Raw genomic sequence first — 23,354 nt, forward strand, 5'->3', positions numbered from 1 at the left:
CCGCCCTCCCCACCCGAGAAGCGCACAAGATTTTCCTGAAGTCTTTTCTCTTTTAACCTTCTGCAGTGTTAAACACACACACGCGCGCGCTCGCACCACTAACAACATCCAAACTAAAATAAGAAGACATGTAGGTCTACAAGCACACGGGGAACTGTACCATCTTCGACACGTCAAAATGAGCGAGACACAGAACACCTTTTTCTACACTGTAAGCAGTGGCCAGAGTCACACCTGCTTTTTTGTGTCACTTTTGCACGGACGAAAGGACACCAGCAGCTACCTGTACCTACATACAACCACCTACCTAGCCACCTACAGCCGCTGGACTTTGTATCTATTCATGTGTCAACAGTCCTGGTGCACTTGTAGATGTGGTAAGTAAATGCATCTTTCCGTAACATGGGAGAAGGGGGAATGTTACCTGAGACTGAAGAATCAGATTAAACATTTCGAACGGGAGGAGACGCATGGGTGAAACTGTCGATGTGTCGCTTAGACTTCACTTGTGATGACATGGATGACGAGACAGATGATGCATGACATAGACTTGAGATACAAGTGTCTTACATTGACTTGTGATAGACATGGATGACACATTACATTGACGAGACATACACAGATGAAAACATTGATGATGAATTACATGGTGACAACCGTGACACACACACAAACACACACAGATAAATGGACAGCTGTGTGGATAAACATACAAACAGAACAGAATGTCCAAGTGAACGTGTACATGACAAAGTATACATGATTTATCTCGTCTTTTCATCCCCCTTTATTTACTTGTTCCCTACGTCAGCGCGGTCCCACGACGCAGCGGTGAAGCGCTTGTCACTACGGGGAGTGGACCATGGGTTCAAATCTCGCTTTGGTACCCGTGATATTTTTTTTTCTGGGTGCGACAACTGGGCTAGATTACCTAGCCTTGAGATAGCTTAGGTTGCAGTTGTTAGAAAACTTCACCGTTTGGCGAGGGAGAGGGTGCCGGAGTAGATGGGAAACAAGTAACAGTAGTGCTGGCTTCAGGTAGCATGACACGGTGTTTGTCCTCTTGGTATTCTGTGTTTCTAGGAGAGAGAGAGAGGCATGCCAACAACTTCTGCATTATTAATGTTATCTTGCAGCACAGTTTAATATGTCTAACGTCTCATTGTGTCTTTCTTTTCAGGAGAGCTGATGTCGCCAATGCTGCAGAAAAATGACAGCTTTTGTGCGGCACAACTAAGAGTGGTAAGCAGCAGACATTAGGCGGGAACCTCTGGCTGTGCTTTGCAGATAACCTGTCACCTGAACAACTACCAGTGTTACTTTGTTAGTAAGTGGACTGGATCAGGCAAGAACGAATCATGTGACCAATGATGTCACAAGACACCATGGAGGGACTCTGATTTCAACTACTCTGTCATTATTCCTGATCAGATGACGTAAGACTTCAAGAAAACCCCTACCATTGCTGATAAAACACGTCAAATTTTCACAAAATATCTCTGTAGCAAACTTAAAGATAGAATACTTCTCATTATTAAAATGTTTGTTACAGTAATAAGTTTCATACTTTAGAAAGCTTAAGTTCAGGCTTATACTTGCTTAGAGCATGGAACTGAAAAACCCAGACCCCAGAAGTTCGTTCCATGCATGAAGTGACCGAGTGATCAACGTAGCCAGAGTTTCCTCACATACTCTTCTTTTGCAGCTCATTCAAAGATGTAATGTTCACTTCTTTTAATTTATTTCTCCTGTACTGCTTTTCATTATTGAGTACAGATATGACTGATACGACTACTTGCTTTTCTTTTCCTGTTGTTTTGTTAATTCAAATGCTGATGATGCCAGAACAGGAAAGAAAACAACATACAGGGAGACATTTTATAGGGAGACAGCAGAATAACATTGCTGACACATGTTTACAGAAATTAAGCCCATTACCAATGACATCCCAACCCTCAAATTGCTGTGGTAACCCAGAGAAGATATTGTTCCTGGGTAAACAGTGAAGCAGATAACACTTTCTGAACCTTTACTGTGAACACCATAAACAATAAACCTTGACCGCGAACACCATAAAACAATGTCATAGGTTACAGGATTTCTTCACAGCATGAAAACATAATGTAAATATCACACCTTTTGGTTGCCTAAGTTCAATGTACAACATCTTTTCCTAGAAAAAGATCTCTGGCAAATATTTTCCAAAGTAAATGCATCGTACACAACACAAACCTAAGGCTGTTTTTAAAGGAGCAAAGTGTCTTCATCAGAGGTAGAAACTCTCAATGTTGAAGGTAAAATCACCCTACCCGTTGCAAAGACTAACATTAAATAAATACAGAGAACAATGTGAAATCATTACAAACTATCACAAGCCCAAAATTTAAGCAGACGAAACTACCCATGAGATTAATTCCGATCTACATTAGTTTACTCTATCATAAAAATTGAACACAAAAATAAATGTCATTAAAAATATCTTCAAAACATTACAAAAACTTCTATACACTTAACTGCCACTACCCTACCTCTAACCACACCTGAAATGAAAAGCATTTCTACATGTGTCCTAGTTAAAGTTGTATTACTGATAACCCATTCCAGATCTGAAGTTCTGTACAACTACCTTCTACATAACAGTTACAGCTCAGCTTCAGCAATATATGGCTGAGGCCCGACATCTTTTGTGTAAGCCCTATATGTTTATATGGAAGCTTCTTGCCTTTTACAGCTGTAAACATGTGTCCAATCACGACCATTGGTAGCCTGTGACTGAAGCAGACTAAAATCATGTAGTCATTTCATTTATGATGTTTATAAAAGAAAAATAATACTACAGCATTCCACCACAGATTTGTGTGTAACCAAACATATGTCTGAAATCACTTCATTTTTCATGCAGTCACATGTGAGGTTCAGTACGCTAACTCTGCTTTCCAAAATGAGAAATTACCAAGTGCAAAATTCTGGCAATCACTCATCTTCAGCAAATCAAAGAAGAAAATTTCCACCTGAGTTAAACTGCCATGCACTATAAAAACTAAGGTTTGTCAGTTCAACAGATGTTGATGCCACAAAAGATGAAGTTAGTTGACTGAATATTTGGGTAACACAATGTATATGACCGAATGTTTACAGAAGCCATATGCAGCTTCCCGTTACCATGCTGCAGCTATCAAGACGGCAAGATTTTACAACCATGTTAAAAATTCATGTCTCATCCTTCAAGATTATATCACATTTCAGAAAAAAGATAAGATAATATTAGAGGAATAATGGTTTTGATACATCAGCAGTGAACATGACATGATATTTCAGATATATGATTTCAGCAGATCAGCATGAAAAACTTATAGTCTTGAACATTTGACATTTCTCACCTAAGTTTTGGAGACAACAAAATAACAAGCATGCAGCATCAAACTTAACAATATCAAGGCATAGCTTTGCTAAAAGCAGGGAGGGTGGAGGGGCTAACGCCATATGACTGTAAAACTGCGCTGATCGAGAAAAGTTATAATGGCCATGTGAGATTTCATCTTGTTGTTGGCCCAAAGCCTGAAGAAACTAAAATGATACATATTTGTGATGATGACATTTTCATACCTGCAATATTAAATATATCCGAGGAATATGTTTGCTAAATTGTGGTGCTGTTGCTTCTTGTGCTAATGTACTCAACATCACTATTACACAGAGATTACTTCCACAGACTCAGCTTCATTGATCAGCTGACAACATTTTGAATATGAATTGTGCTAATATTTGAATATATTAATATTTGCATCAATACTGTCATGTGATAAAAAAATTTCTCTAAATGCTTTTTTAACAATATAATCATATATTGAAAGTTTCCGATGACTGACTGGTTGTTTTAAAATCACTGACACACTGACTGGTTGTTTTAAAATTATTTATACACTATGAGTCAAGCATCAAGATGAGCGAAAGCTTTCAAGAGAGTACACATCACTTCATGAAATACCCTGATTATCATGGAAAACATTTGTTAAAAAAAGACTTTTCTAATTTGCAAATGAGGCAGTATACACAAATTATTTTGAAAGAATTGGAAAGTTTAGATGAGAAAGATGGCATACGGAACTGTAAGTGTTAATGCTATTTTCTGCACAAATGGCCTGCAGAGACCTCTTTATTTGAAATGTTTTAATAATAATATTATCATGTATAAGTACACTCATTGCAACTTGAGCAAACAGTGATGATATAAAAACTGAAATAATAAAACTGATATCAGAAATTTAAAATGTCAAAATATTCTGAGAAAATAATTATGACAAAGTGCCTTTCATCTTCTTACGAAATAGTTACTTCACTAACAAACTCCAAGGAGACTGTCTTGCATATGCAAATTTCAGCTCTGTAAATGTGATGATCAGTTTTCCTACAACTCCATGACTTTATGGCAGGGAGAGGATTGCATAGTATTCAAATCTCCTTAAGTCATAAAAGTACACTTTGTAAATTAACTGTTTGGCTAATAAATGCAGCTTTATTTGTATAATGAAGATACCAATGCCTTTGCATGCTACCTCTGCAGCTAAAATATTTTAGATTCATGCCCTAAGCCCTCACTACATCCACACATGCATGTGTGAGGAAATTGTGTGTCTGTACGTGCATTTCACTTTCAACAGCTCAACTAACCATTAATCGCACTGCCCTTAATGACACAAAGTGTTAAATGAATGCTACATATTTAGCTTCCTTGACTACATTTATCTATAGTCTTTGCCTCACCATTTAAAAATTCTTATCCCCATCCCTTCTTTGTTGTGCCAGATAAAACGAACGAGAACAAAAAAATTCAGTGTCTGATACAAAGACAAAGAACAAATATTTCAAACACATTCCTCTAGTCCAAGGTGTAAAAAAATATCATGAGCTCTAAAACGTTTTTGTCTCTGGAATGTAGAGTTCAATGGAGCTATGCTGTGCTCAAGCAGATGTGCACTACGAAAGTTTACTTGGCTGCAGATTTGCATCACAATTAAGGGCAACTGTCTCTTGCTCTCATCACAGAAAATTCTCAGTGGCCAGCAAATTGGTGTTGACATTGTACTTCCTTTCTGTTGGTGTACTTCCTTTTGTAAAGACACCACAGCTCTCTGTCAAGGCTAAATCAGCAGGCTTCAATACCACAGGACAACACAAGCACCTGCCTCCTTCTCATCAAATCATGGAACTTTTGGTCATCCACATAGATCACTCAGATTTTTCATCTTCCCCAACACTTTTGCCCATGCTATACGTATCATGATTGGTCAAAGGTTCTAATGAAATGAACATGGATTTTGTACTTTTGTTATCTTCTTGACTGGAGTCAAGGTTGTCCACATTTAAGGTCAGAAAGGTGTTCTCAACTGGTGGCAAGTGAGACAGTGGCGCCACCCTGTTATATGGGAATCGTAAGCGATGCACAGAACCAGGTGGAGGTGATGCTGCAGAAGATGCAGCTTGCTGTGAATGTCTCTGGTTGTGCCTCTCACCACTACCTGTGATGTGGCTTGGGACTGAAAACACTTTGCTGCTGACAGAAGTGGAAGTCTGAGATGGATCCTGTCTCTTTGCGTACCGCGGACTGATAGACCCCAACTGGTCTGCATCAGCCACAAAAGTCTGGCCCTTGCTGAGGTCAATGTCCTGCTCCCATGCCAGCTGATCCACGGTGGAAGACAGGTTGGGTATCCCAGCGTCATCAGAGACAGCTGTACCAAAGCGTTTGTGCAGCTGGAAGGTATCATTCTTGTCTCTCTTGTGTGTTCGCAGCTGCCTAATCACCTCTTTTCCCAGTTTCTACCACAACACAAAAGTCAACACAATGCTCAGCATGACTATCTTCTGATGTCAGAGTGATTAAAATATCTTCTTTGTGTGTTTTGGACTAATAAATAATAAATGGAATGAAATTTCTGATGTTCTTGATAACTTCCTCACATAAGGTTTGTTTCAGAATTAAGAAACTATCCTGCTCTTTCAAATAATTGATAACAGACCTTATTGATAACTATCTAGGCTGGTCCTCTATATCCAATTAAAGATCTCAAGACTGTATTGTGCTCTTGGCATCCTACTCTGATGAATGTGAACATTCTTACTTATATTAGAAGTAATCAGTACTTGTGCACAGGTGTGCACATGCGCATGAACACACACATATATGATCCTCACTTTTTAAAGGATTCATAAAACTTCCTCAAATGTGAATGTACATGCATACTCACTCCATCTCTTTAGACATTCAATGTGAAGACATTCGATGTTAAGACACTGAGACAATAGATGTTAAGATATTAGATGTTAAGACATTAGATGTTAAGACATTAGATGTATTCCTTACCTTCCAGTTCAGTATTGCACCTTTAGATGTCTTAGCACGAGATTTAGGACTTGTCTTGATAACAATCAGTGCCCGGTGCTCAAAGTTCTCATCGCAGCTTTTAGCTAATTGATACTTGGGTGGTTTCTCTAGCATTCACAGAGTAGTCCTTCTGAAACTGCAGAAGCTGCTTCTTCGAAAAGCCTCTCTCCAAAACCACCACAATCTTAGCCCACTACAGCCAAGCAAAAAGAAAATCATTATAGAAAAAGGCAATAAAGTTGCATAATGCACATTTTGTGTCTTACAAACACACAGACATTTTAATACATTATAACATGAGAGTGTACTTATATGATGTGAAAGTAACTAGTGATTTTTTTTTAAAACAGCACAAGCATGAAAACCACAAAAGTACTGTTTTGTGGTGAATAGTTACACAAAAAATAATAAAAATATTATTATTTACATAACACCAACAATCTCCACCAAAAAAGCAAAAAAAAAGTGATAGGCCAATAATTATTTGGTCTTTAGGTAGTGATGTACTTATCTTGGGGCCAACTTCATGTGAGGGTGTGCCCATCTACTTTTTAACACTTTAACTTTTCTGGTACCCAACCCAACAGCTGGGTCCACTGGGGAAAGCAAACTATACCGCATGAGTAATAAACCAGTTGTCAGCACCTCTGGGGGTCTGGTGCTCTAAGCAGTTGGCAATCTCCTTTTCCCAGGAGAGTGACTACATTTAAATGCTATTGATGAAGATAAAGAGCACCATCAAAACACATCAGTAGCCTGCAAGCCTGTAACAACAGTTGTGATTGTCTTGCAATTAGAAAATGAATAACTGTTTTTTTTTTGGTCCCACTGATAAAGGTCAGAGCTCATTTGCCTGCCATCTTCCCCTTACCAACACCCTGCCCCGCTTCCATTAACACACAACACCAACTCCTCAGTTTGTTTAACCTCCCTTTCAGACAAGATGTCTCTATTAGTCATCACATTTTGGCTATTTTTCCAAAAAATTATACAAAAATAACTACGTGTCACAAAACTATAATTTTGAATTATTTTTAAAAATCGCATTTAGCAGAAATGCACCGTTTTACCTTTAGAAAACTTTTTTGTTTTTTGTTTTTTTTAAAAAGAAAATTCACATACATCAGCATACCCAAAAATGCCTTTCAGATTCATATGTCAGAAGTAGAGCTACAGTGAAGACTTGATATATAAAAATTCCAGTTATTAATACACACAAGTAAACTTTTTTTTCATCCCAGAATCAGGAAAATTACAAGATACACAGTAATTTGGCTGGTTGTGCCAACGAAACTGACAGCAGGGGGAACATTGACCAGTGAATTCTATCACATTTAGCTTTACCAGACCACTATTGTCTGTTCCTATACTGTTACTTGCTCGAGAATTAAAAAAAAATAGTAAAAGCACCATACACGTGTCATCGGTTTGATGATGCCAGTGTGCCCACAATGAGTAAAGCCCCAGTCATTGAGTGCAGCTCATCATTTTGTTTGATATCTTAAGACCCAGTCACTGAACTGAAAGAAGCTGACCAAAAAGGGTCAAGTTCATCCCAAATGAGTAAAAGAAAAAAAAACATATGCAAAAAAGTTTGCATTGCATATGATATTCTTGACCCTCCATCCCACAGACATAAGACAGACAAAAAAGATTGTTTGATGCAAAAGTGAAAATTCTTTAAGAAAAGCTAGAATCGGGTTAAAAACCTAGGGTTCAGCCCTGCTTTTCTGATACATCGATCCTGAATGGAGGTAAATCTGACCTGTTTGCGCCACTGTTTTTCAGACTTGGAGATGACCTGCGTGTAGGTGTTGCCCATCATGGCAATCAGCATATTCAGCAGAAGGATGGGCATCAGTATCATAAATATGACAAACACCAGTTTTGTCAGCAGCACATGGCGTGACAGGCCAAATGCATCATACTGAAACAGGCACCATCAGGAAGGATTTAGTTTATATGCCTTTTCCTATCTTGAGCTGCGTGCTTTGCAAGTTTCAATGAGCATATGTCAAAGCTGCAATGACAGTTTGTTCTTCTCCATAAAAGTTTTTTCTCATATCATTAATTGCCGTGGATTAAGTTTCTGAGATAAAAAAAATTCCATCCTTCTTAAAATTTTAAATTTTTTAGATTTATTTAAATTACTGATTATTAGAAATATTATTGTATATTTCTTGCTGTTAATATGTGTCTTGCATTGTACACCAGTCAGATAATTGGTTATGCATATGGCTTGAAAGAAAGGACAGCATGAATGCAGTGTACAAATATACAAAACAAAACAGAAGAATGTGCCTGACCTTGAACTCTCCAAGTGTCATCTGAAAGAGAGTCAGGATGGTTTCAGGAAATGTTTCAAACTTTTTAGCGCCTTTGTCGTCATCATCAGTCACATCACGAAACAGAAAGTAAAACCCTGGCACAGAAATGCACAAACAGAGTCTTTCACGTATATCATAGATTTATGTACATCAGAACATTACAAGTATATTAAAAATTCAACAATTTTTCAACAGAAATTATTTTTGTAAAAGCAACACCTGGATAATAATTCTGGGATAAAAGTGATGCTGTTCTGTAATCGAAGCAGAAATTTCAAGTTTTTTTGATCATAATGCTTATCATTGATTTTCATGGAGATTTGATCAAATATTTCTAATTTAAATTACAAACTAATCTTAAATATGTAACTATTAGGTATTTATCAACAGTTGATGGGCTGAGATGGAGAGGCAAGGTAGTTTTGTCAAATTTCCACCTGGACATTGCTTTAACATTAGAAACACAATATTTCATAATCATAAAATATATCAGCCTCTCTTTTTTAATTAATGTAATTTATATTTGGTTTAGTTTTGGTTATTTAGAGATTATTTTAAGAACAGTGAAGAATGCTATATAAGAGAAGGAGAATAAATATCAAGAAAGATGCTTTTTGTGCAGCCGCATACCTTGTGTAAATCCTATCAGGAAAATCAAATAAATGATGCCAAACCGTATAAGATCTCCTCTTAACATCTTATAGATCATTGTGACAAATGGTCCAGTAAGCTGGACTCCCCTGAAACAAATCACACAAACTTTCAAAAATTGTCTAATTTACATAAACACACTTTTGAAGTGTTTATTTTTTATCTTATTCAACATATTTCTATATTTTATATTGAAGATAAGTAATTTTGGTTATTGATTCAAAAGTTAGTCAATTTAGAAAGCAATATATTTTGTTTTAAATAGCAAAATGAAGAAATAGAAGAAAAAAAAAACCCTGCTAAAAAAAATATATAAATAGACCTTTCTTTCTTCAAGCAAGCATATTTGAGAATTCTCTCTATTTTAACAAAATTGATTTTTTTTTTCTGTTCGTGCTGAAATTTTTAACATGTCAGAGTCAGATAATGTTTGATTATCAGCTTTGGTTTAATGCTTTGACACGATGAAGTTAGCAATGATGTGAACCATGATAGTCATGAAGTCATCCACAAAATTTGAATTGAAAATTAAAAAATAATTCTCCTATTCCACAGAAAATAGGAAACATTATATGGGTAAACAGCTCTGCATAAGGACTACTGAGTATTGCCCAGCCTCCGGATGATACTGTAAATGCCAAAAATGTTTTGCATCTATTTTCATAGAAGTATTGATAAATATATCACAAAGCTGAATAGAAGAGGATAATATTCAGGACCTGAATTTTTTACACATGTACACAATTACAGTCAGGAAAACCTGTGCACAATCTGAACAATTTCAAATTTTAATTAAAAAATGTGTTAACAATTAAATGCTATGAAATTAAGAATAAGAAAATCATGTATGATTTATATAATAATCTATACAGCAAGCAAATATGATCTTTGAAGCTGTCTTATCTGACACATTTGGAGGCTAGCCTAAATGATTAAAAAGAACACTACATGTGATATGGCAGTAAAATACTCAACAATATTAACTCACATTGACCACAGCATACCTGGCAAAAAAGAGTAAAAAGAACCAGGAACATGGGGCTGCAATAATAAGGAGTATATCCTCTACTTCGTAGAGCTGGAGAAAGCGGAATGGTATGCAGGCCAGTATTAGCAAGCATGAAACCAAGTTGACAGTGTGCGCTGGGGCATGAGACTGTATAAGAAAGAAATCATCAAACTTTTAGAAACTAATGGTCATAAAAACAATAACTTCTCTCTTTGATAATACCACTTTAAGAGGTACACTTGACATTATGCAGTGACAGCCCTAAACTATTCAATTAATCTTTAATTACAATAACGTAATCCGAATAGATTTTATTATTCACATGCAATTTTTAGGTAAACCATTAAGCAATGCTAGAAAGCTTACCTGTATTAAAAGGGTTGACCAATTTATAACAAAAACACAGCATCCTAACTTTTGCAATAACATCTAGTGGAAATCTATATACCCCACCAAGTATACCATTAAACTAGGAAATGAAATACTACTTCAACATTTCCTTTATTAAACTTGAAAAGAAATAGTTCACATATTTTACCTTTAAAAAAAATGAAGATTTGGGTTTTCTTTATGTTAACAGACAAATGCCACTTGGTACAATATGCCAACAAAATACTGATTGCTTGCTGTAAATGTTTTCCATTATCAGAACATAATACAGTGTCATCAGCATACAAAAGTTGGAACATCTGATAGTTTTCTGCATCATCATTAGCCATTCTAATAAAAGAAGCATCACTCAGTACATATTGCATATCATTAATGTTTTCTAGCAAATGGGACTTTGAATCATTTGAAAACAAAGCAAAAAGCAAAGGTAAAAGATCTTCCTCGTGCCATGCCATACATGAATTTGTAAAGTACCCGAGGCAACATTTGCATGCCCTAAAGCCAGAGTTTGCATTGGCATACATAATTTTCACTGTTTGGAGAAAATATCTATTAACATCTACTTTAAGCAATTTTTCCTATATTAAAAAAAATCTTTTAATTTTATCAAATGCTGTTTCATAATCAATAAATGCACAATAACAAAGCTTCTTTTTAAGATACAAAGGTATGATGTGGCAACATCAAACAAACAAAGAGAGAAGTCAGCATGTGAAAAGAAAAATAGATATTAGTCTATTAGCCTGCACACATGCTAAATGTAGATACCATTAACTCTTCCTATACAGTCTGCACCTGAAGTGCAAAAATTTTCATAGATATAGCTCTATTGCATCAATACAACTTTACCGAATGAGTTAATAATCAAAGTACTACAGGACACGGTCAGCAGAAAATGTCTACTTTTCTTTGTACTTACGCAATTCTTCAGAAAGCTCCAAAAGCCCCGTGAACTAATTTCAATGATTTCCATGGCGATCGTAGCAGTACAGCTGAGGCAAACAATTACCTCACAAAAATATCGAACCTGGAAGAAAATACAGTTACTAATCAAAGCCATCATGAATATACCAATAACATGGTGTCATATATCATAAATATTTCACTAAGTAAGCTCGTAAATGATGACATTTATGTCCCCACATGGCAAAAGCATTAGCTAATGTGGATTATGCATATTTCATTGAATCATAAAATGACAAGCCATGCACAGATTAACAACTATTATGAGACTTACACAAAAATGAAATGAAAGCTTGTCAACCAAGTGGGTGTAACTTACAGCATCAACTGCCCCTGTGTAGTCTAACAGTGAGGGGCCAGAAGGCCGGATGTAGATAGCAACACTAAACAGGACCAGGTGTACACAGGCAATTGCCAGCCGCTCAAGAAATCGCCTCTGTTTGACAGCAGTTTTAATAAACAGGCATTTTAGGATTTTTTCCTGATTAAGTGTCATGTTATGTCTAAATAAATATCATGCTAGGTACTACATTTCCAATATGATTACCAATTTAAGAATGTTCAGGATACACCAAGTTAGAAAAATTAAATTTTGTCATGTTTCTTACTATATTTACTAAATTCTTACTAAATTAACTTTATGTTTCTATTTTTTATCGTTCTAATGTAATGTTTTGGTAATGAGCAGAAATTTGGTATATTTTTAGATGCAGACCTCAACCCAAGCCTTTCAACTGAGTTGAATATGAGGTATAATAAATTTATTCTAAGCATTGAAAATGATGACCTTACACTAAGGTTTAAGAGAAAATACCTTTGCAAATGTTTTCCATTTTTCCTTCAGCAGCTGCCAAACGACTCCTCCTTCCAACATCTCTAAATGCTCATCACTTTCCCCATCAACAATGATCATCAGAGCTGAATGCCAGTCTGCAGTTAATTGAACAAGCAGCTTTTATTGTGAGAGACCAGGGCTATCACCCTTGGATATGAATGCGTGTATAGTCGCCTGTACTGTATCGTGTGAGAACTTGACAGCATGTATAAGTGAAACACATGCAGGTGATTAGGATGCTCACCAGATCTCACTGCACACCTTTAGAGCTTGAATATTGTTAAGTATTCCCGAACAGACCTTGGTACAGGTACATCTGGGGACTGTGTGTGCACTGTTAAAAACAGCAGACACTTCCTTGCCTGGTCAAGGTAACCTGTGACCATTTGTGCGAAGTTTCAATAAATTTATTTTGTGATTTATATAACTATCAGTTAGTTTAATGCTTGTTACTCCTCAAGGAGCATAGGGCCGCAACAACTGCCAGTGCCCTGTGGATTTTACTGGCTTTTCGTGGAATTTTGGAAATGTAACCTTGTAATAAACTAAGCACCTAAACTGGCCCAATGTTTCTCGTTGTTAAGGAAAACATTTTTTATTTTTCTTCATGCATTCCTGTTATTCATATAATTAAAAGTTTTACAGGAAAGTGGGGGAGACTTGGAATGTCCCAGTTTTCTCTAGTGGATGTCTGAGAGATGTTGGGGGAAGGAGGGTTTACAGGTGCCTTCCACCGAGTTGGCAAGTGAACTCATACGTGACATAGACACCCATGGTATTCTGATTATGAATTTGTGTTCTAGCCTGTGAAGGGACTCTAGTGTCTCCCTTCCGTATGGATTTCATATTGCGTGGTGTTCTTCTGATTAAGCCATGATTACCTGGGGGTAGTAAAAGATGGTGTTTGTTTTGAGCGTGTACGTGTGTGTGTGTGAGGGAAAAATATGGATAAATGACTAAGTTTAGCAAAGTTTATGACAGTTACATAAAAAATCTGTACATACTTGGTCAAACCTTTATCCAAATGTGTTCACTGATGAAAGTCCTTAAAAGAGGTTTAATAAAGAGAGAAAAGCATTATAAATTATCGAACAGGAATTCTGTCCTTCCACAAACAAACATGCACATGCATAATAAGCAGTATTGTACATACTGTGTTCTCCATTTGGACCAATAGAGTCTATGGCAGCCAATGGATATGCTGAACAGGTCACATGACTGAATCTCCAAAATTCCTGTTAAAAAAAAATGAGTGGGCTTTTCTCTCTTCTCTCACACACACACAGATATTACTGATGCACTATCTTCACTGTAAGCAATTCCAGAAACAATGAGTAAGTGATTCCTGCCAGATGGCATACCTGTACAGTACACTTAGATCTCTGATTTGAACTAAAGTTAACTGGTACTCCTATGCAAGCATCATGATCTCCCAATCCCAATGTCTAGATGAAGGTACAGGTAGTCCCAGAATCTTATGATTGAAGAGTGAGAGGCTAGAGCCCTCATTTATCGTAGCGCCAGCTTTTGTGACAGCAGTGACCATCTCCTCTCCCTCTCTGCCTTATGATCCCAAATCCTCTAGGGCAGGGGTGTCAAACACCCGGCCCGCGGGCCACATCCGGGCCACCAGGAAATTTTACCTGGCCCGCGAATGAATTTTAGTAAATCATTGTTAATGGCCCGGCGACAAGTAGAAGGCAAACAACAGAAAAGTTCCAGTCGAGGACAGCAAGGGATGGGATGAGTTTAGTGAAGTTTGTACAGACCACCAACAGTGCACTGGTCAAGTTACCACCACTCCTATTGATGACCAGAAGGGATGGTGAAGGCGTGGCCCATAAATCTGACCTTTGACACAAACTTGTGGAGATCTAGTTGGTTGGAGTATAGCTTCTCCAAGGACTTATATATATATACCATCTGGAATTATATGTGCGAACTGTGCATGATAACGTGTGAACTGTGAATTATACACGTGGACTGTGGATGATAAGTGCCAACTGTGGAATACTAATTCTGTTCAGTCCTGACTCGTCAAGAGTAAATAACTGCCGCCAAAGATATATAAGTATCCGAGTATAAATAGCAAGCTACAGTGTTGAAATAATTGCTGCTTGTGTATTGATGATTTGTGTCTTTTTTGCCTGATTATATCTTCTTTTACATACATATACTGATGGAACAACATCACATGTCATAGCAAACAGTACTGAGCAGAGCAGAGCACGCGATTGTTTATTAGAATTAATTGAAAGCTGTGTGTAGTGTGCGAACTTAACGCTAGTCGTAGGTATTGGTGCACCATCTGTCGGGGAACAAAGGCAGATGATCAGAGCTAAGCACGTGTTGTGACTTTTCTAAAGACTTTTACTTACTGTTAATTTACTTAATAAAGATCGAGAACATTACACTGTGTAGTGAAGGGATTTTTGTAATTTCAATACCAATCAAATTTCAAATTAAAGCTAGCCGTTAAAATGGCCAAGAGAAAAGTTGATTTTGAAAACAGTCTTTCAAAGCCAATGGGAGGCTGACTACATGTTTACTAATATCAGCGATAAACCAGTGTGTCTACTTTGTAGAGATACAATAGCTGTGACCAAAGAATATAATCTGAGACGGCATTACGAGACTAAACATCAGGACAAGTTGAAAAGCCTAAATGCAGAACAGAAGCTAAAGAAAGTGTAATGAGTGACTGAAGGCAAAGTACGACTGTGTGGGGCTGCACAGTTCACTCATTCCCTCCCACAAACGATGCCCCAGCTTCGTCTACATGTGGCTCGAATCTTGAGCATGTTTGGCAGCAGATATTTGTGTGAGCAACTTTTGTCTGTGATGAAGATCAACAAAGCATCACACAGGAGTCATCTTACTGATGTACACTTGCAGTCCATCCTGAGAATCGCCACAACACAGAAACTTATTCCAAACATAAACAAACTTGCTGCCAAGAAAAGATGTCAAATGTCCACTTCTGACAAAATAAATTAAAAAAGAAAAACTGCTAAGCCTTGGTTTGTATGATTTTGTTTACACAAAATTAATAACAAAAAGTTCATTTTTTTAGTGTTCAATAAAAAGTTATCGGACTTAAATAATAACCTTCGGCCTGCCACCTTGTGTGCGATGTGAGATTTGGCCCGCTGGGTAATTGAGTTTGATACCCCTGCTCTAGGGAGTCAGGTACCTTCTCAACAGCTTGGTAAACTTGGGTAAGTGCTGGGTCACACTGGTATTGAATCAGGTAGTGTGTCCATATTTGCTTTTGTTTACCATAGCTCTAACCACTAGGCTATGTCTGACCCACATTATGACCCCTTTGATCTACTTATCTACTTTTTCACATTCCTGAACAGTCACATCACTACATCTGTCCTGATTTACATCGTGTCTTGTTATTAAATGACAAAACACACCACACACACAATGTGATGAAAATTCAGAAAAACTAAGCAAATCAGCTACTGATACATTTACTTTAGCTCAAAGAATAATCCATTTCCTGTTACCAAAAATGTAAAATGATTATTACCACACTTCCCAGGTCCAACATATCACGGAAGATGTCAGAGCGACCCAACTTGCTTGCTAGTGTCAATGGGGTCAAGTTCTGTTTGTTAAGGATGTCTGTTTGGGCAGGGGCTATGTTGTGCTGTACAGCATATCTGAACATTCCCTGAAAATATGTGTTATAATTTACCTGAGAATTACAAGTTGACCAGTTAAAATGACATATACTCATACTGTCTGCAAGAAAAAATTAACAGCATACTCAGACATGTGATTCATCATTATGATTTGTGTTAAAAAAATAACTTGAGAAGTAATTGCATGTAAAAAATTTTAACAACAATTATATTTTATCACTGAATATAAATTTATCCAAACATTTGTAAATACAGTAACAAAAAATATGAACATTTATCTACGTTAATGTATCTTTATATACTAAAATGTCAAGTAAAATAGGGCATCAACAAAACACAATACTTCTTTCAAATAAACTATAAACTGAGGGACCTACACACGACATACTTCTAACATTTGTATAATTATAATGAAACTAAAGAAAGGTTAAATAAAGTGATTGGGTCAGGGACAGTGCTGTAAACAAACTCAACTTGCAAGTGCTCAACTAATCCTCTGCAGACCACTAGACAAGGCAACGAAAGCTACTCTGATGCCAGAAGAATGTCAAACTTGGGGAAGAAAAAAGGATCCAAAACCAAGTGAAGAAACTAGAATGTTCACAGAATTCTGAAATATTTTTTTCCTCTTTACGACAACAAAAAAAGACTGAAATCAATAATGGAAATCATGAACAGAAGAGTTATACTACACTCACCCGCATTCTCTCATGCTGTTCCGAGTCCTACAGAAGGAAAGGCAACAGAACTTATATTCTCTTCGAAATTATTTTAAGCATGACAACTTCGTTCCTGATTGGGGAGGCTGATTGATTGGAGAGAGGCATAAGTAATGGTGTTAGATTGTAAAAAAGTTATTTGTGTGAGTGATGTATGTAGACATTTTATTTTTCTAAACAACATGAGCTCCTCTATCTGGTGAAGGTATTTGCTCAATTATGATGATTATTAATTTCAAGTTGCCAAAGAGAGAAGAAAAAAAACCCATTGTAATAGACTGTTTCTTCCCTTTATTGGTCACATGCTCTTTATTGAACTGCCTTGTGAAAAATTAAACCCTGACTCTTTTCAAGAGCTGCATTAATGCCTGCAGCATGAACTGCATCACTCTTTCAGTGAGTTAAAATCCATGTCCATTCATTGTTGGAAGATGTGATCTGCCCATCACATTGCATCCTTGATAATTCTTTCCACCCATCACTATGATACTCACAGGTTGGCAGTGGATGACCACCATGTGCAGCACTGTGTTCCCAAATGAATCTTGAAAGTTGGGGTTGGCACCATGGTCTATGAGGTAATCATAAATATCCTGGTTACCTCTGCAGGCTGCAAAGGCCAGGGGATATTCACCATAGTAGGCATAGCCTGCAGCAAGACAATCAATCAGCATACAGATGTTAATGGAGACTACACAACATTACCCAAGTGCACTCATTTAACTAAGGTGTCATATATCCATGCAAGAAATGTAACTTTGATGGAATAATATTCACGACAGTTACAGTCAAACAGAATTATGGATCATTTCAGATTTTTAATAATTTATGACCTGCATGTTCAACCTGTCCCACTTGAAAGTGGATTGTCAAAAGTTGTTTTTTGTTTTAATGTAAAACAATGGAGCTGAATGTTTCCCATCTATGAATGCCAGAGTTTTTTTAGACTTCACCCTTAAAGTTGTTGGCTGCTTTCAGTAAAAATTGTTGAAACTGTGTAGCCCCTCACCCGAACCTCAAATAATATAAGATATTGTGGGAAATATTGACCATTCACAGAAAAAGTACACATTAAAGGACAGTTTTATTTACACCCTGATGTCATGAAACTTTAGTAAAGTGAGTGACAAGTTTGTGTGCAGTAGAACTGTGTTCGACAATTTGGTAACAAGTAATGACAAACTATCATTTTCCTTTTTTTGGTTTGGTTTATTACAAAGTGTTTCAGGTGATAACACCTCTTATCTAAACTCCTGTACTTTTTCAGAAATATGACACCAGACTGGCTATGGAGACTCTTAGCAAATTTTCTGTACTTGACTTGGATTTCTCTTGCATGAACTATGCATGCTTAAGGTGACCAGACGTTTCTGATGAACAAAAAACGTCGAAAAAAGTGAGGGGGGGGGGGGCTGATTTTTAAAGACAACCGGGAGATGTCAAAAGCGGGACTGTGCTTCTACATGATGGGAAATGATAGACAGGCAAAGTTCTATAACCTGATAACTTACAAGACAATACAACTTTATTAATCCACAAGGGCAATTCCAGATATTGCTCATACTAGTAAGATACAGATAAATACATATACATGTTGAAATAATTTTTCTCTCACACAAGCAATATACATTAATATATACACACACACATACACATTCCCAGTAACACTAAGATACAGATGGTGACCTTAGATCATCGCAGCTAGTACAAGAACAGGGCCAGTAGAGCTGATCAATTAATTGGCATGTGGGATAAATGAATCGCGGTGATAATAAAGGCATTGCGTACCTACAGCCAGACTGCAAGAGTGAAAACTCACATGCTAACACATGATCAAAAATAAAATGCATGATGCCTTTTCAAGGATTTGATGATGATATAAGGCTGCCAGGTCCCTCTGCCTGATTCTGGGGATCATGCAACAGATATTAACAAGGGAGACATGACTGTTCCTGTTCCTTAACAGCAGTCATAACCTCGCTCCTTGCAATTTTCTCAAGTGATTTTATGCACATCACATAAGAGTGACTGGTCTGAAGTCGTTGGGTTGACTGTGCCAAGTGATTTTGGGGACAGGCACAATGGGCTAAAGTTTCCAAACATCAAGAATGTGACCAGAATCTAAAGAGAGCTAGAACAGATGCTGTAAAACTTGCCATCATAGTTAGTGGCTGCTGTGGGATCAGGATTTTTCTTTAAATCCTCTGGCAGAAAAAAACGTCCAGTAGCACGCTGGTTGACATTGGCACCATTCTGCACCAGCAGCTGAACAATGTCCAGGTCATCCAGCATGACGGCAATGTGCAAGGCACTCTCACCTGAAAACCACTTATGTCTCAGTGAAATCCACACACTCTCATACCCTTCCCTGCTTCATTAGCATCACTTGGATGACCATTTTTCGTGATATTTAAAGTATCTGCAGATAAGGAAGCAGAGCTGAAAAGTTTGCCACTTTATCTTGATGTGAAAGACCATAAAGCCTATGCTGTAGTGGTCATAAAGAGAGAAGTTTATCATAAAAGCATTAGCATAGAAAGAGTGTTAAAGTAATATGTGTATTAACACTACTATTTATTGCAGCAACTGCACTAGAATGAATGTGTGTGAATGATGTCAAAATACTAGTCTGAATGCCTATGTATGAGGTCAGCAGATTTTGACATCAGAGAGAGCAGTATAAAAAAAAAAGGAGAAGAGTGGGACACATCTGTGTCTGGTGCCAGGAACAAAAGACAACCAGTTGAAAATCATATGGAGTAACAAAAGAATAAACTTCTGATTCTGCTGTCTAATAGAGGAAAGCATTTAAGGAAGGTAAAGAAGAAGAGAATATTTTGTTATGTCAGTGAAAGCTAGCTGTGAGACCAGCAGCAGATTTATATTTGTGTAATGGTATTATTCAATGGAGTTCATTGAAGTGACCAGTGATCTTACTTTATGTACTTGAGGAACAGGGTGTGAATGCTGACTGAAGTTGACAAAGGCCAAGAGAGCAAGGGAGATAATACTGTGCCAAGGGTGAGAGTTCGAGACAGTAAATAAAAGCAAGATCTGAATGAAACTATTTTCTTGAGTGTAATCCACATCCTTGGTGCCCTTCCATGGTTTGGGCAAGTGAAAATGTAAATTATTCATTTTTTATTTGTTATAATAATAGTTTTTTGTGTTATTTAAAAATACACATACAGATCATTTGTTGTGTATTGAAAGAAAGAATGCATACATGATGCAAGCCTGAGTGGAGAGGTTGTGATAAAGGGTCTTAAAGAACTAGTGATCTGCTTCCTTCAGCTCTTTATGACAAAACCAGCAAACAACAGACTTAAGCAATGTCAGAAGCCTACAGATTTCTTTATGCAAAGATTGAAAAACTTAAAGGAATGTTTTAACAAGTGTGCAGTTTTTCCCTTTTTTCTGTCTTTTCCAGTGTGTGACAAGGTTGAATAAAATATATTCAGTTTTCTAATTTTTTTCTTCTAGGTCAGGGTGCAAACATTTCAGTCTCCCCTCTTAAACTTTACACATTCCATATTTCTAAAACCATTTTGTCTTAAGTTCTGATTCAGTATCACAAGCAGTTAGACATTCCTTTATTGTGACCTATTATTATAAGCTCTTGTTTTTTAGCATTATCATCCCATGTTCATCTAACTAAGCAAGTCTCAGGCACATACCTCCCTATTAAATTTTAAACAAATGTAGCAGTGCAGTTTTGTATTCCATTGTTTATACTAAAAAATTGCATGAATATTTAAAAAGAAGGACTGTGATTTTACTCACCAAAATACTCCTCTCCTTCATAAACATCGCATGCCAATTTGGGAAAGACTTCAAGAAGAGCCTTTCCCACTTCAAAGTGAACAGGAGAGTCCATCAGGTAACATAAGTGGAAAGGCGTTTCTCCAACCCCTCCACGCTTGTTCAAATCCCAGCATGCCTCATGAGGTTCAAACTTATTGATAGGATCCTCCTGAAATTCCCTTAAAAGTTCTTCTTCTGTCTTTTCTTCTGGTTTTGATTCAAGTTTATGTTTTAGTTCCCATTCAGACTTCTCTGATTTCCCTGGTAATTCACTCTCTTCCTGCTGAAGAACAATGGCATAGCATTTATTTGAAGGTTGACAAGAGGAAATATTTTTTTCTGTGTCCAAGAGGATTATTTTTCTTTGGTTATGCCAAAATTTTGTACAATAAAAAGGGCTTTGAAAGTTTTAGAAGCAAATAGTAATGGTCTATATCAGCGGTTCTCAACCTTTTACTTGTGACATCCCCCTGACGAACAAAGGTACGTCCGCACACCCTCCTTAGCCAGCAATGTAAGCTAATTTCATTAATACCGGTATAAGAAACTTTTAAAAAATGACCACCTTCGCGCCCCCCTTGTAAGCACATCACGCCCCCTTGAGAACCGCGGGTCTATATTTATCTACCTAAACATTTCTTTAGATTCTCAGAGAATCATTTACTTAATATAATGGGAAACAATGAAGTTTATAACAAACAAAAACATTAAAATGAGAACAATCCATGAGTAGTCTAAGAGTTCAAATATTCAAATATTGCTGCTGTACAAAGATATAAAGGGTGGCTCCATGAAAAATTTCTGTCCACTTACAAAGGCTTTGAATTTGGCTTTCCTGTTGTTACACCATTTGATATACTCCGATTTTTCAATTACAGCACCCTTGCCACAATTGTAAAGATAAGTCATCATTTTTGTTTTGGCAATCTCTTTGACACGATCTGGTCCCTGGTCTTCATATGCCTTGATGAGTTCTCCCCCCTTGGCAAGATCAGCAAACTTGTACATGGGGTTGGTGGCCATTTCTCGGTTCTGTACTTTCCATGCTGAATCTGGGTCTGCCTCTGATGAGGATGAGGTCAGGATATTTCCCATGGTGCTGCCTCAATAGGAGTATTTTGACACACCTGTCACTAGGACAATCTCGTCAGGTGTAGCACAATGGTCGCTGCTGCAGTTTTTACTCTTGACATATGATTACCCTAAAAGAAAATCAAGTGTCAAAAAAAAAAAAAAAAATCAATAAAAGAGGATATTAGAAATATTACAAAAAATGGCTTTCACATCGAAACATAAAAACTGCGCAGGTACCCAAAACTGTTTGTATTCTGTTGGTATTGTACCACAGTATATCATTATGATAGGAGCTTGAAATGTGGACTAAAGCTGATTTTCCCATGTAGAAAAAAAAAGGCAAGAAGAAGGCAAACAACAACTTTCTAGACCCTAACAAGTGAAGAGAGCTATTATAAATGGTTACTAAACACTTGCTATGTAAGATATACTTCTTTCTAGGAGGGAAGAAATTCAAGCAGAACTTGTATGAGTGAAAAGATGGTGTAAGGGCTTGTCGTATGATATTTAAATACAATGTGTGAGATTGGATTTTGTTAAAATGCAAGTGGCTGAGTTCATATACCCTGATATAATGCATTTGCAGTTATTTATATGAGGCATAGATATTCAGTAATAAATTCTATTATAATTTTATGTTAACATACACTGCAAGAGCTTTAATAGGTATTTGTAGCTAAGCAATGCAATACCTAGTTTCTTTGTCAAGTCAAATATACAAGCACATTAAAAGTAATATATTATAGATCCTTCAATCCCTCATCCCAGAAGCAACAATGGACAAATTTTATATATACATACTTAAACGTGAAAACATACTTCCTATATATATCTTCTTTCTGTGTGTGTGTGTGTGGCTGCCTGCTTTAATGTGTTCCTAAATCAAATATAGTACTTCGTTTAAGTATATATTTTAATGTATTTTACAGAGCTAGTGTATAATGATCAGAGCTCGGCCGAGGGAGGGGGGGGGGATTGGTGTTTTACGCCGTGTCAGCAACTAAGGCTATATTACGGCAAGCAGCCAGCCCTGTAAACAGAGCCTTAATCGAGGGAATGTAGCTTATATAGATATACACACACATCCCTGACATTAGATAAAAACTGCGTGTAGTTTCCATTAACCTTTGCATTATAATACAGTGCATAGGTAAGTTTCAAACCGAAGGATTGTAATTGTCAGTAGTTCTCCATCAAAAGCGTCATCTGTTGCTAATGAAGCTTTGCAATGGCGGATGACAGGCAGTCCATTTAAAACCCTATCGGCGATGGGTTTTCAAGTTACATAAAGGCAGAATAATCTTCTTACCTGAAAGTAAAGGATACATCTCTTCTGCCTCGCGGCAGTGACGAACCACTTTGGTCGCCACTGGTCGAAGAAACTGTAAACAAGGACACAGTATCAGACCACAATATTGCGGCGACCATTTTGTGACGTTAGGTCACGTGAAAGAAACGACCAGTGAAATGCATGTTTGTTGGGTTGAAATTGAGGTGTGGACACACGATTTAATAAATTTTGTCACAAAATGAAACAAATCTGT

General features: G+C 37.0%; 1 protein-coding gene across 1 annotated transcript; it reads right to left on the bottom strand.

Moving 5' to 3' along the window:
- Positions 1 to 1,724: 1,724 nt before the first annotated feature.
- LOC112572094 (transient receptor potential cation channel subfamily V member 5-like) lies at positions 1,725 to 23,252 on the bottom strand. The gene is given in 18 exon segments (XM_025251624.1): positions 1,725 to 5,820; positions 6,365 to 6,496; positions 6,498 to 6,578; positions 8,151 to 8,312; positions 8,692 to 8,807; positions 9,343 to 9,452; positions 10,368 to 10,519; positions 11,682 to 11,789; positions 12,045 to 12,161; positions 12,540 to 12,655; positions 13,714 to 13,795; positions 16,099 to 16,242; positions 16,912 to 16,938; positions 17,427 to 17,581; positions 19,089 to 19,250; positions 20,716 to 21,019; positions 21,550 to 21,938; positions 23,120 to 23,252. Coding segments are annotated over 17 exon segments (2,841 nt in total). The 5' UTR covers positions 21,832 to 21,938; positions 23,120 to 23,252; the 3' UTR covers positions 1,725 to 5,229.
- Positions 23,253 to 23,354: the final 102 nt, after the last annotated feature.

The sequence above is a fragment of the Pomacea canaliculata genome, linkage group LG9 (assembly GCF_003073045.1).
Source record: "Pomacea canaliculata isolate SZHN2017 linkage group LG9, ASM307304v1, whole genome shotgun sequence".
In the NCBI taxonomy this organism is placed as follows: Eukaryota; Metazoa; Mollusca; class Gastropoda; order Architaenioglossa; family Ampullariidae; genus Pomacea; species Pomacea canaliculata.